Consider the following 13,162-nt stretch of genomic DNA (forward strand, 5'->3'; position numbering starts at 1 on the left):
GTCACGGGGTGCAACAGATGCCAAGTCCTGAGGGTCATTAATGCCATCGTTGTGCACGAGCAGCGTTGTGCACGAGCAGCGTTCCTGCTCCACTGTAAAGTCGCCAGAGCAAGATGACAACAAATCACCAAACGGCACGCCAGCAGACAAGACAAGGGATTTATTCACCATACTGCAAATGTCAGATAATACTTTGATAACAGGTGTATTTCACATTTAAAGTTGGACTTTTTTCTGCCTTATCGCTGCCAGTTTGATGCTTAAAGACTGTATTTGAGAGTTCTCCTGACAGACCGAGCTGAGGGAAAATACGCTGTCACTCATTCCGGGGGCGTGGCCTGCGCACGCCATTTTCCGTTGCTTGTTGTCATTTTGTAGCTAGCTTCCTCAAGAATTTATATATATATATATTTTTATTTTTTTTTTACAAACAGCAATAGCCTCACTTAATTGCACAACCCACCCTGCGTTTATTGACGCCAAGTCGGAGCGTTACTTCGACCTAACGCGACTCCCGTGTCGTCGCCATGGACGAAGAATACTACAGCGGTGCCGGAGAATTAGCCCGCCAGGTAGCATTAGCTTAGCAGCGGGGTACCGCTAGAGTCCAGCGTTAATTGCCTTTTTTTTTTCGCAGTTAGTCACCGCATTCACAGAGCTAATTGACAGAGACATGTTTTAAAAGGGCCGCACGTTACTAAAATGCCGCAGCTAACGTACACTTTAGAGTCAACTTTACAGTTGGTGGCAGAAAAGCTCATCAAACCTACAGGGCTCATTATAATATGGCACTAAACCAGTGCACAACCTGGGACTTAGTGCTCATATATTAACGCGCAGTCCAGTAATTAAAGGAAATGGCTCTGTTGTGTTAAATTGTCCTGCGAATCTCATGTAAAACGCGCATGCATGCATTGCTCTCAGGAGGAGAGCGTAGAAGCAGATGATGGAACGACCCAGGAGGATTGTCTGACCAGGTTCTCCAGCAGAGATTACATTATGGAGCCGACCATCTTCAACACCCTTAAAACGTAAGCACCGTTGATCAAACCAGGAGAAATGGCAGTGATGCTAATGTCACAATGTTCTCCAGGGTTTACTGTTCTGCCTGAAAGGTTCGTAATATAATATTTGTCGTCTTGCAGCTATTTTAAAGCAGGTGGTTCTCCAGAACTCGTCATCCAGCTGCTTTCTGACAACTACTCCGCTGTGGCTCAGACCGTTAATCTGCTGGCAGAGTGGCTCATTCAGATGGGTAAATGGCAGATCACATACGGTTCTGCTTGTGCTTGCATCAGAAATGACCTTTCTATGACTCCTCTGACCCACACCAGATCACTGCAGTCACATATCATTTTGTTGTCCCTGGCTGCAGGTGTTGAGCCGGCTCAGGTCCAAGAGCGAGTGGAAAATCACCTCAAGAGTCTCCTGATAAAACACTTTGACCCCCAGAAAGCTGATTCCATCTTCACTGTTGAAGGAGAGGTGAGATTTTGGGAAAGCGTCTGCATTTGTCCAAATACGGGGTCGTGCAAGAGAACGGTGTCCTCTTCGTTTTGAAACATCCTCACTTTGCGCTTTCAGACACCTGCTTGGTTGGAGCAGATGATCGCACACACCACGTGGAGAGATCTTTTCTATAAACTAGCAGAGGCTCATCCGGACTGTTTGATGCTCAATTTCACTGTGAAGGTAAAACAAGTGTCAGTAGTTAAATGACACTTTTCACTCCGGGGGGGGGGGTTCTGTTCATTTTGTTGATCAATATATATTTACAGTCACAATAGTATATTTTTGTAAGGTTAAATGTGGAAAAATATCTGTCGTGACGCGCGAGAGATTTTAATACTTTAACTGTATTTGTGTAATTCTTCTCATTGCCAGTAGATGGAGACATACGCTCATAAACTCCATTTATTTTCAGATAGATTGAAAATGTCTTCTTAATGTTCTATATTTATCATATTACATCTTATGCAATTGGTTTTCTATTATAAATCATTGATGTTTCATATTTGACATTTGTGTGTGTTTAGCTCATTTCTGATGCAGGTTATCAGGGTGAGATCACCAGCGTGTCCACAGCGTGTCAGCAGCTTGAGGTTTTCTCACGGGTGTTGAGGACATCTTTGGCCACACTGCTGGATGGAGGAGAAGAGAACCTGGAGAAGAATCTGCCAGAGTTTGCAGTACGCTTGTGTTAAATTACTGTGCTTTAAAAAAATATATATATTTTATCAGTTCTATTCTCGCATTGATTTTATTTAGTCAGTTAACCCTACTGTCGCAGTGCATGCTCGGCCGGAGGAAAGATTAGAATAAAATACAGCTTCCTGAACATTTAACATAAATAAGAACTCAGAGCTCTGTTCTGCTTCTACAAGTGTTGGTTGTAAAAGTCAAAATGCTAATAAATTAGTTTAGGATGATGATGCCGTCATGCAGCAGCCTGCATCTGAGGCTTCCCCCTCTGCTTTGCTGAGTGTTTGTGTTATCTGCCCTGTAGAAGATGGTGTGTCACGGTGAGCACACCTACCTGTTTGCCCAGTCGATGATGTCCATTCTCGCTCAGGAGGAACAGGGAGGTTCAGCTGTTCGAAGGATCGGCCAGGAGGTTCAGAAGTCCGCGCACGAGAGGTACCGTTGACTGCTAAACCTCACGGACTGTAGCTTTCCATCAACTTTAATTGTTTGAATCTAATGATTAGTCCTAATTTGGTCCTTTGCTTGGAATTCAGAGGTCACGATGCCAGTCAGATAACCCTCGCGCTCGGCACCGCGGCAGCTTACCCTCGGGCCTGCCAGGCGCTGGGGGCCATGCTATCCAAAGGAGCCCTGAATCCTGCCGACATCACAGTCTTATTCAAGATGTTCAGCAGCATGGATCCACCTCCTGTGGAGCTGGTGAGGCCTGAGCTGCAGTGAAACGCGCGCATTCGTGCTCGTGGATGACTCCATTAAGTGGAACGTTGTCACCTTCAGATCAGGGTTCCTGCCTTCCTGGATCTGTTCATGCAGTCGCTGTTTAAACCGGGGTCAAAGATCAACCAAGACCACAAACACAAATACATCCACATCCTGGCGTACGCAGCCAGTGTGGTTGAAACGTGGAAGAAGGTAGATGAATATGATGCCAAATAGTGCGCCGTTACTGAAAAACTGATTCAGGCCTGCGATTTAATCTAGTGACCTTTAGAACAGCTGCAAACTCTTGTTTCTGTTCAACCCCCAGAACAAACGCGTCAACATCAATAAAGATGAGCTGAAGTCCACCTCAAAGGCCATAGAGACCGTGCACAACCTGTGCTGCAACGAGAACAAAGGAGCCACAGAACTGGTGGCTGAACTCGGAACTTTGTATCAGTGCATCCGGTGAGCAAACGGGACAACATTTAATTCTTAAAATAACTGAGATTGGGCAGAAAATAAATACTCCAACAGTCGAAATGCATCAGATGCTGCACAGATGCTCAGAGTAGAGACTAAAGGTCTGAGTGTGTGTCTCTCGTCAGGTTTCCAGTGGTTGCTATGGGGGTTTTAAAATGGGTGGACTGGACGGTGTCCGAGCCGCGGTACTTCCAGCTACAGACCGACCACACTCCCATCCATCTAGCCTTACTGGATGAGGTATGACCTCGCCGCATCGCTGACCTTCCTAATGGAGGGTGTTTATCTTTAAACATCAACCCTGTGCCACACAGATCTGCACGTGCCACCAGCTGCTGCACCCGCAGGTTCTCCATCTCCTCATCAAGCTCTTCGAGACAGAGCACAGCCAGCTGGACGTCATGGAGCAGGTTGGCTTTCTGTCCTCCTCTTCCTCTCCGTCAGCGACCCCCTCGCCTCACGCTGGGTTGCATCTCTTGTCTCCCATCAGATGGAGCTGAAGAAGACTCTGCTGGACCGCATGGTTCACCTTCTGAGCCGTGGCTACGTGTTGCCTGTTGTCGGCTACATCCGCAAATGTCTGGAGAAGCTCAACACGGATATCTCCCTCATCCGATACTTTGTCACAGAGGTAACTGATGCGAGACGCCAAGAAACAGGAGTTGGGAGATTCTGGATGCTGCTGGATGCTGCTGGATGTGTAAATGGTGCAGCAAACCCATCAGGCTCTGTGTTCCCAGGTGCTGGATGTGATCGCTCCTCCCTACACCTCAGACTTTGTTCAGCTCTTCTTGCCCATCCTGGAGAACGACAGCATCGCAGGAACGATCCGCACAGAGGGAGAACACGACCCGGTGGCAGAGTTCATCGGTACGTGAGCTAAAGTTCATACGGAAGCGGATAAATGCGTCACTCATCCTGGTTTCAGATGCGTCGGCGTCTGTTTCTGATGCACACACTGAATATTTGTTTTCCATTTTGCAGCTCATTGCAAATCCAACTTCATCATGATGAACTGATGCTGAGAAGAGACCCAAAGTTGTTTTTTTTAGATGTTGCACACTCAGTGTCGGACTGAAAAGCCGTTATCGCCACGGTAACGAACGGCTCCGTTTGTCAGCGAAGCGCAGCTGGATGACGCACCGTTCCCAGTCGACCAGATGAATGAGTCCTGGTTTCTGTTGAGGTGAGGGACGACTGTTCGGAAAATACCAGGACACAAATGCTCCAAAGACGTAGCCAATTTTGTTTGTTTTTTTAAAAATCCGTATATTTGAATTATTTTTTTTTTCTATTTGTGTTTCTAGTAGTTTTAAAATAAAATTGCACGCGCCTCGTTGCATTGAGCCGTTATGGATATCTCTGTGTAACTCATTGAACATATGAGATTATTGATGGACAACAGACTGGAAGCAGCAGTGTGTGCTATTATTTACGGTTAGGGTTATTTACTGCTGTTGTTTACCTCCATGTTCAGGGGGATTGAGAGAATGAACATCTGGTGCAGCAACATGAGCTAAAATGGAAAAGTTCAGCACAAAGTCCAAAAAAGCTAAACCAGATTTTTATTTTTATTGAACAAAAAAAAGGCGTAAATCACGTAAGGCACGTTTGAATTAGTGCTTTTGTGAGCACAAACTCCACACAAGTTTGTCTTTGCATTAAAACGCTGGACCGATTTAAAAACAGGCGTCGCTGGAACGCATTAAGAATCAAAAGCATCAACACTGGTAAGAATCACATTTTACGTACAGTGTTAAATGGACTGATGTGGTTCTGTTTCCGGACTGTTCAACAGTCTCCAGAAAATCCCAGAAGGCCTAAAACACCCCCCCAACGTGATCCCCGACGATGCTGGAGCGTAATCTCTCAAACACAAACAATTAAAACGTTTTCCCTTTTCAGCGTTGCACTGGAAGAGCTCCCTTCCCCCTGAGGTGGGAGGACATCACATCTGTGTCCTACAGGTAGTTCTTAGGGACGATGGGGTCTCCGTACATGCAGTCCTCCTCCAGCGCCAGGTTGTAGGAGCTGCCGCTTCCGCCCTTGTAGGCGCTGGTCACGATTCGGAGCCAGCCCCTCTCCCCCTGCACAAAGTTTGTGACGGTTTCAGGGTTCCCCAAAAAAAACCAGTACCAGTACTTTTGTTTTAGCCTGTGTGCTTTCACTGAAGACTCACCCATGGTTCCCCCCAGGAGTTGCGGACGATCCAGAATTCATCTCCGTCCTCCATTCCCCATCCCGCCACAGACACGATGTGGTTGATCAAAGGGCTTTCCTGGTATTCTGAATACACTCCTCCGCTGTAGGCGTCCAGCTTGTCTGTGGCCATAATCCCACAGCTGGAGAACAGAACACACCAGATTACCATCCCTTCATTCACCAAAATATTTTTTCTTTGTTTCTTTTTTTTTTTTCCACAATGATGCGTTTCTCTCTTTCATGTGTCACGTTTGGATATCATCGGCCATCGCTGCTCAGTTCCCTTTCAGTTCGCTGGTTTCACGCTGAAAAAGTTCCCCTTCTGGGTTTCGGATCAGATACGGGCCACAGTAAACTGTAAACGGACCTCTCCTACCCACGAGTGAATGAATGTTGATAAGGTCATTAAACGCTTTGTGAGGAAATGTGTCTCAAAGGCAACGCGTGACACCCTTGTGAAAGCGTTCCTACCCACAATTCTCGGGCTCTGCTGCAACTGTGTGTCTCTAAAAGGTGTAAATGCCTTCGACGTTGTCATCGTTTTGCGTTCAGGAGCTGCAACATTCACTCTGTAAAAGGTAAAACCGTCACCTGATGGGTCCTCTGGCGTAGATCTCTGCCATCATCTTCTCCCTCCCGCTAACCCGTCCATAGTCTCCGACTTTCCACAGGGTGTAGTTTTTTACGATGTTGCAGACTCCAAAAGTGGTGCAGGTGCCACATTCATTGAAGGGCTTGCAAGCTTTAGAGGATAGAGGACGTCGACGGGTGAGACTCCAACCATGGCAACGGAAGCTGCTGCTGCTACTCTGTGCACGAGAAGACACTCACCCTGGTCTTTAGCCTGGTAGTTATTGCACGTCTCATCAGGGATCCCGTGTTGATTCGCATACTCCCAGACTCCACTGTGATCTCCTCCGTGGCAGGAGCCGGCGTCACCACAGTCGATCACGTGCTGCACCGAGAGATAGGCTGATGGCCACGCCCCTTTACGCTTAATGTTGATGCGATCTGGAGAGAAGAGATTAAAAAAGGGGGATTCTTTATACCTGTACAGACGTGTGAAACCAGGAAGTGAAAGCTTCCTGCTGCGCTGCAGATACCTGCCATGGCGCTGGTGCTGCCATGAGCCCAACAGGAGCCACAGTACTGGGGGATGTGCTGGTTGCGAGTTGTGCTGACGTAGTTGATACCCTTGATGTTCCTCCAGTCCCAAGATTTTGGCAGATCAGAAACATTTAAATACTCATGAGGCTGAGGGGAGGACCTGCAAACAGACAATTGTTACATGAATCAAGTCTCCGCAGGCAAATCTTCAAACTGGTTTGTGCTTTTTGGACTTCTGGTTAGTGAAAGACTTATAATCACTTTTTACAGCAGGCCAGGTAATAAAAGAAAAGTAAACCTTTCTTTCCAACAAATAAGGAAATAACCGCAGGGTTCCTCCCCCAACTCTTGTTAAAAAATAACTTTTATAATTTGATTTACAATGACATTGTTAAAATACATGATGATACCCCCTTCCCTACACACACACACACACACACACACACACACAATAATTGCTTCTTCTTCATCTAGAATACAAACATGCGTTAAAAATGTCGATGATTGATCGTTAGTCTCTGGCTCACATGACAGGAAGTAGTTCTAACTTTCAAAAGAAAAAATAGCAACAATGTAAAATTGGTTTGCTTGATTCCCTCCGAAAATGCGTGCATCGGGACAATCCACAATCCTTTGTTTTTGGGTTTATTTTATTTTTTTCATTAATAAGTCGGATTTTTCACGTTGCAATTTCTTAATGCGCCCTTAACGTCACCCAAAACAGAACGCGCTATGACCCTGAACGTCTCTCCAGCTCAAAACTAATGTCGCCTCGTTGAATATCATCATTATTGTTATTATTTAACCTCAGGATATATAACAGTAGCAGTTTGACTCAACACAATTGTAAAATCGTTCAAATCTTACTTCACTCCAAAGCCGATGCTCCGGGGTTTGGGAACATAGCACGCGTGGTTTTGCTTAAAAAACGTTCCGGCGAACACACCCGAGGCCAAGACTGAAAACAGGACAAGCAAAAGTGTCCGAGCCATCTTTCAGATTCCCCCGCAGAGGCTTTAAAAGCGACGTAGAAGACAGGAGCCTAAACTAAATCACACTGGCGTGCCTGCAGCGGAACCTGGCGTAAAAACCAAGCTGCAATCACGTGACCCGGCAGATCATTCCCGATGCCGGTGACTTATTTTTTTAGGCGCAATATTAGAGAAGTGCACTGCAGGGTAAATGCAGGGAAACGGTATTATAGGCCAGTCTTGGTCAGTAGCCACAGACAGAAGCTCATCAGCTTTTTAAATTGAGAAATACAGAAATACATTAGTCACTGTCATCAGACCCGTCACGTGACCAGATCGGCAACTCCTGTTTGTACGTACAGTGGCCCCGAGAACCAGCAGTTTGGGCTTAAAAAAGTTAATCTGAAGAACAAAACATTTTTTAAAAATCTTGCAGGATTCTTGGTCACAGCCTGGCTTCTGTTGTGGGTGTATGAATGTGGCCGTAGGCTGCTGCACGTTGTTTTATTACCAGATACATTTATTTCAGGACAGGATTGTCATGATATATTCATTTCAATTCATCACATGGTTGCTGCCATAGCTTATGTGATTATCACCACAAATCAAGAGTGAACATTACATTATGAACACTTAAATGTAACCGATGATATAATGGGACAAATGCAGTGCTTAATTAAAGAGCGCATTTAACCTGAAATGTTGACTTGTGTATTAACGACAAAGGTTGTACGGTTACTAAACAGTCAAAAATGGACTTAATGTAGCTATGAAAGCCAGTCCAGCAAGACTATAATATTAACCGTGTAAAACACTTGTGGTCTACTAACTTTAAAGACTCGTATGCATTTAAAGCACATTAATCACAGGTAAACCATTTCAACACAAACAGGGTGAACTTTTAATTTGGGTAGTTTGAGTGGGCTTCATGGCAGTGGAGTGGTCGAGGGCGGCGTGTAGACCGCCTCTGTGGTTCTAGACCAGCCTTCGCCTCTTGCAGTCGCGCTCCATTTGGTCTTCATTCATACTGGCAGCAGCACCCAGGGGAGACACGTTGTTCAGCGTGCAGTCGTCTGAAGCCTGACCAAACAGGGCCATTAACATCGCCACACCGAAGCCTGTGGCCCGTTCTCCCTGCACAAACAAAATGAACAGGGTCACATTCCATCGCCTCTGCTGGAAACCTACCCAGAATTTCCTTCTGACATCAATGTGAGTGAAACTTCAGCCCGTTTAGTTTCATTTCTTTCTGTTACTGCGGTGTAGTCGTCCGTTTGTGAGACGATACAGTAACAGTGGAGGGGAAGAACGGGATAAAGAGACAGTTCTTATTCTGGAAGTAGGACAGCAAGACGACAAAATCAGCTGCTTTTGGTTGAGCTTTTGTTTTTAGGGGAATAAAGGTCATTAAAAGAGGAAGTCTATAAAATAACCAACTGTCACATATTAGACTGTCAACGGCCATCATTTCTTCAGTGTCAAAAAGTACAGACATAACTTTCTGTTTAAACTCTGGTATAAAAGGAAAACGCCAGAGGAACTGGTGTTCTAAGGAGTGCCGGTGAAAAAAACCCTCACATGACACGATCACTGATCCATGTCAACCGTTTGCTTCCTGAAATCTCTCTGAGATTTCCTCTCACTTATAGGATAGAAATTCTAAGTTTTAGAAAACAAGCGCAGCACCAATTATGACCGAAATTAAACAGTGATCATTGCAAATGAACATGATGAAATATGTACATTATGTCAACTTTATCTCTGCCAGTAATTATGTCACTTAGCAACTTCCAAATGTCATTCCTTTATTTACAGGTGTAACTTGGTACACTTACTGGAAACATTCTGATTCTGCTCCTTGTGAAGTTTTTTTTATAGTTAATGCTTCATTATTCATATTTAAGACCACTGAACAACAATTTTAGCTGCTGATATTTTTGAAGCAACTACTAAGAAATGTCCAAAAGAAATTTTTCCCACCATAAAATAATATTGTGAATTTGTGGTTAAACTTTAGTCGCTGAGCTCATGTGATCTTATGAAGATCAGTTAAACTTTGCCAGACCCTCCTACATTCCCTCTCCTGCTTGTTTGAACCTGAAAAATGACTCATACTGATACTGCAGGCAGGTTATAACCACTTTCCCTCAACTGGCAGCACAAACAGGCAACAGCACAACACTGAACTCACAGCGTGGACTGGAGAGGCAATATCCACATGAACCCAGACGCCTGGCCAGTCAAAGCCCAAATGGGAGCCAATAAATAGGCCAGCGCAGGAGCTCTGAGCGTTCTCTCGATCCTGTCGGAGGAGGGAAAAGCAAACATGTCAAAATAAGCCAAACAAAAGGATTCGGCTGATGTTACGAAGCAGCAACTTCCATCCCTGCTCCCTCACTTACAGCCACAGAGTTCTTCATGTCGGCAACGGCAGAGGTGAACTCGCTGAAGTGCAGCTCGGGGCAGTAGACCAGCGGGTGAGCGAGGTCGCCGCTGCTACGGCCAGCACGCACGCATGCAGTCTCCCACTGCTCATTGTTAGTCATCACGGCGGCGTGGTGCTTCCCAGTGGAGATGCCCTGGACAACAGAGGAAGGAAGGAATTCTGTTATCGTCGGTCTGGCCCTTGTTTATCCTTCATATCCAGCAGATAAGAGGCGATCACATACCTGAGCACCTGTCAGCGTGGCCATGTCCAGAATGATATCGGCTGACAAATCTTTGCTGGCGTACACCACTCCGTCAGCCAGAACCAGCCTGCCTTCAGCATCAGTGTTGTTTATCTCCACGGTCCTTCATACAAACATTGGTTTTAGTTATTCAACACAAACAGGATAGAGGAAAATGGCTACGAAGGCTCACAGTCCTTCAGGAATCAGATCACATGTTCAGGCTGTGGTCACAAGTGTCGTACTTTCCAGAGTAGAGAGTGTGAATATCATCAGGCCGTGTGGCGATGGGCCCAACTGCATTTTCTGCCAAGCAAAACACTGCGTGGAGGTTGTCATTAAATCCCTGGCACAAAAGAATGAAATCAAACATCCCAAAAAAAACCTCATCAGGGATAAAAAGGACATTTGTTATTATAAAACCTGTTTGACGGTTGCTCTGAAAGCTCCCAAAATGGCAGCAGCTCCACCACAGTCCCTTTTCATTCCTGGCATTGTGGTCTGAAGATTTAAAAAAAAAAAAAAAGACTTTAAGGGATCAATCTCTGCTTCCCCAGTGGCAGATGTGCAAGACAGACCCCTCACTCTGTTAAAACTGAATGTCCAGTCGATGAAATACTTTCACAAGATTCAGAAAATGTTGCGTTTTCTATGCTGTGCGGTACAGGTGAACGTGGGATATACCTTTCCCTTGATGCTGAGTCCTCCGGTATCATACACAATGCCCTTGCCCACCCATGCAATGGTTTGTGTGGCACCATCAGGTTTGTGGCTCAGAACTGCTAATGCAGGAGGATGTTCTGCTGCCTTCCCAACTCCGTAAATACCTGAAAGGATAAAAAATAACTCTGTAGGTGATCGGTGTTTATTTGGCTAAGGCTAAAATAATGGCATACTGACAAAGATAAACACAAAGCTAGCATTAAATAAAGGTGATTTAGCCTTCTGTAAATATCTCCTGCAAAAGTACCTCCAAACCCTTTTTGTTTCAGTTCTTCACCACGAATGATCACTGGAGTAATTCCGAGTTCAGTCCCCACAGCCCTGATTTCCTGAAACGGGAAACAGGAGGGTTTGTGACGGTGCCAGCATAAAAGAATCTAGCCGTTAAAGGCGTTCTTTAATAATGGCAACAATATTGCCAGAATCAGAACCAATCTGACTCACGTCTAAGAAGTGATCCGTATTCATCTCGTTACACGGCGTGTCCACGATGCGCGCCGCCAGGCGGACTCCATCAGCAGCGTTGGAGAGACACTAAAGAGAAGAGAAGCCTTCAGCCGCGACGCATTTAACGGATTCTCAAAATGGATTTGAAAACGCGTAATAAAAAATTCAAAAGAAGAAATAAGCGCTGGACCTCTAGCTCTGCAGCATCCAGGGTGCTGCTGTCCTGTTCAACAATCAGAAACTCCACGGTGACGTTCTTCTTCTCTGCCCTGCGTGAGGAGGAGGAACGGCGGGTAAAAAGAGGGAAGGCCCTGGCGATGGCACAGGAGGAGGCGAACACATCCGAGTGTTCACAAACCATCTGGAGAAGAAAGAAACGCTCGTGTCTGGCAAACTGTCAACCGCACTATGGCCTTTTAATGACACCGCTATCAAGACACTACCATAATACAAAATGTGGGGGTGTTTGGTGATGGTGAAGGCTTCCTAGAATACATTAAAGACAACAAAATTCTGCCGCTTTGAAGAGGAAATGAAATGGATGAGGCAACGATACACACCACAATGCAGCGATTGCTCCCTCCTGGCAGGCAGGAACGAACCAGACGAGTTACAAAGTGTGCAGAGGAAGGGCTGTTGTGCCTGCTGACCCGGGAGGGCAGCGCAGCCACGGCGGCATGGTTCAGGTACAGGGGGCAGCTGTCTGTGGGGTTCGGATTCAAAGCACCGAGAGCTGCCTGCCAAGTCTGAGGAAAAGTCAGATCAACACAGAACGAGAAGTTCGTTTTTGGCTCATATTTAGCATTAGTCCAGTCTTCTCCTTTACACCTACTTAATGTAAGAATGAGAAGAAAATTGATAACTGGTAAAATGTAAGACTGAGCTGCAACACGGCGACTAGAACACATGAGTGTCGAGGACGTTATATTTCTTTTCTCGAGTAGCCAAATATAACCAGGTAAGCTGTGTAAGGCAAAATTCTGACTAAATTTCCAATGGTTTCTTTTAATGATCCTTAACTGCTACGTATTAAAAGACAAATAATACATTTTTAATATAAAAAGTTGTCATCTTAAATGCTTAAACGTGTTTTTGCGTTGGCTAGTTGCGCTAACCGACGTCTACTTCCGCTGGCCTACTGTTAGCTAACAGCGATCGTGTTGCATTTTCAGTACCTCTTTGCTGACTCCGGGCTGCAGCTTTCCTTTGATTTGATTCCAACCTACTTTCTGCAGGTTCACCAGCTGTCCAATAATCAGGACAGGGCGATTCTGTGGCTCAGAGTCGCCGGCAGACGGCTTAAACTCCAGCACCACGCTAGCCATTTCTGTGTTCGCGACGGAAGGCTCGCTGTCCACCGACGGTGACCCGGCGACGGCAGCCGGGAGAGGACAAACATCCGTCGGCGCGATTGTGTTAACCGGAATCTAAGAACTTGACAAAAAATAATCCTGTGCGTTTGTCATGAACATGTCCGATAAATGGAAGAATTAAAGCAAAACCAACTGGGCTGTTGTGATTTCTTTCTTTATTTTTCTGGCGTGAATGTTATATTAAACAGGACATTTACTCAAAGTTTAATCCTGAAAGCTCAACACAGCGTGACAAAGAAGCCACTGAGGTCGTTCATGTGTAACAGAGTCAAAACAAACACAT

General features: G+C 45.6%; 3 protein-coding genes and 1 long non-coding RNA gene across 5 annotated transcripts; 2 read left to right on the plus strand and 2 right to left on the minus strand.

Annotated features, from left to right (window-relative positions):
- The first annotated feature begins 225 nt into the window (after window positions 1-225).
- Window positions 226-4,744, plus strand: nelfcd (negative elongation factor complex member C/D). The gene is made up of 15 exons (XM_003973525.3): window positions 226-572; window positions 925-1,031; window positions 1,146-1,255; window positions 1,376-1,485; window positions 1,585-1,692; window positions 2,037-2,189; window positions 2,507-2,637; window positions 2,739-2,904; window positions 2,983-3,117; window positions 3,233-3,372; window positions 3,513-3,627; window positions 3,702-3,797; window positions 3,878-4,018; window positions 4,128-4,257; window positions 4,372-4,744. The coding sequence occupies exons 1-15, from the start codon at window positions 528-530 to the stop codon at window positions 4,404-4,406; spliced, it is 1,722 nt and encodes a 573-aa protein (XP_003973574.1). The 5' UTR covers window positions 226-527; the 3' UTR covers window positions 4,407-4,744.
- Window positions 4,745-4,935: 191 nt separating this feature from the next.
- Window positions 4,936-7,908, minus strand: ctsz (cathepsin Z). The gene is made up of 6 exons (XM_003973477.3): window positions 7,564-7,908; window positions 6,693-6,856; window positions 6,421-6,600; window positions 6,181-6,331; window positions 5,567-5,729; window positions 4,936-5,474 (listed from the first exon to the last, which is right to left on the minus strand). Exons 1-6 carry the CDS (start codon window positions 7,686-7,688, stop codon window positions 5,349-5,351), a joined length of 909 nt encoding a protein of 302 aa, XP_003973526.1. The 5' UTR covers window positions 7,689-7,908; the 3' UTR covers window positions 4,936-5,348.
- A 247-nt stretch (window positions 7,909-8,155) lies between these two features.
- On the minus strand, window positions 8,156-12,865 carry npepl1 (aminopeptidase like 1). Its single transcript, XM_003973476.3, has 12 exons — window positions 12,682-12,865; window positions 12,067-12,252; window positions 11,697-11,867; window positions 11,504-11,593; window positions 11,307-11,388; window positions 11,021-11,163; window positions 10,760-10,837; window positions 10,582-10,682; window positions 10,337-10,460; window positions 10,070-10,246; window positions 9,859-9,969; window positions 8,156-8,801 (listed from the first exon to the last, which is right to left on the minus strand). Exons 1-12 carry the CDS (start codon window positions 12,829-12,831, stop codon window positions 8,643-8,645), a joined length of 1,572 nt encoding a protein of 523 aa, XP_003973525.1. The 5' UTR covers window positions 12,832-12,865; the 3' UTR covers window positions 8,156-8,642.
- LOC115246815 (uncharacterized) lies at window positions 12,158-13,016 on the plus strand. Of its 2 annotated transcripts, none has more exons than XR_003885887.1 (2): window positions 12,158-12,285; window positions 12,742-13,016. It is a non-coding gene; the product is annotated as an uncharacterized lncRNA (long non-coding RNA). The 2 variants fall into 2 exon arrangements; XR_003885886.1 differs by having other exon boundaries at window positions 12,207-12,343.
- Window positions 13,017-13,162: the final 146 nt, after the last annotated feature.

Source organism: Takifugu rubripes, chromosome 19, assembly GCF_901000725.2.
Source record: "Takifugu rubripes chromosome 19, fTakRub1.2, whole genome shotgun sequence".
Lineage (NCBI taxonomy): Eukaryota > Metazoa > Chordata > Actinopteri > Tetraodontiformes > Tetraodontidae > Takifugu > Takifugu rubripes.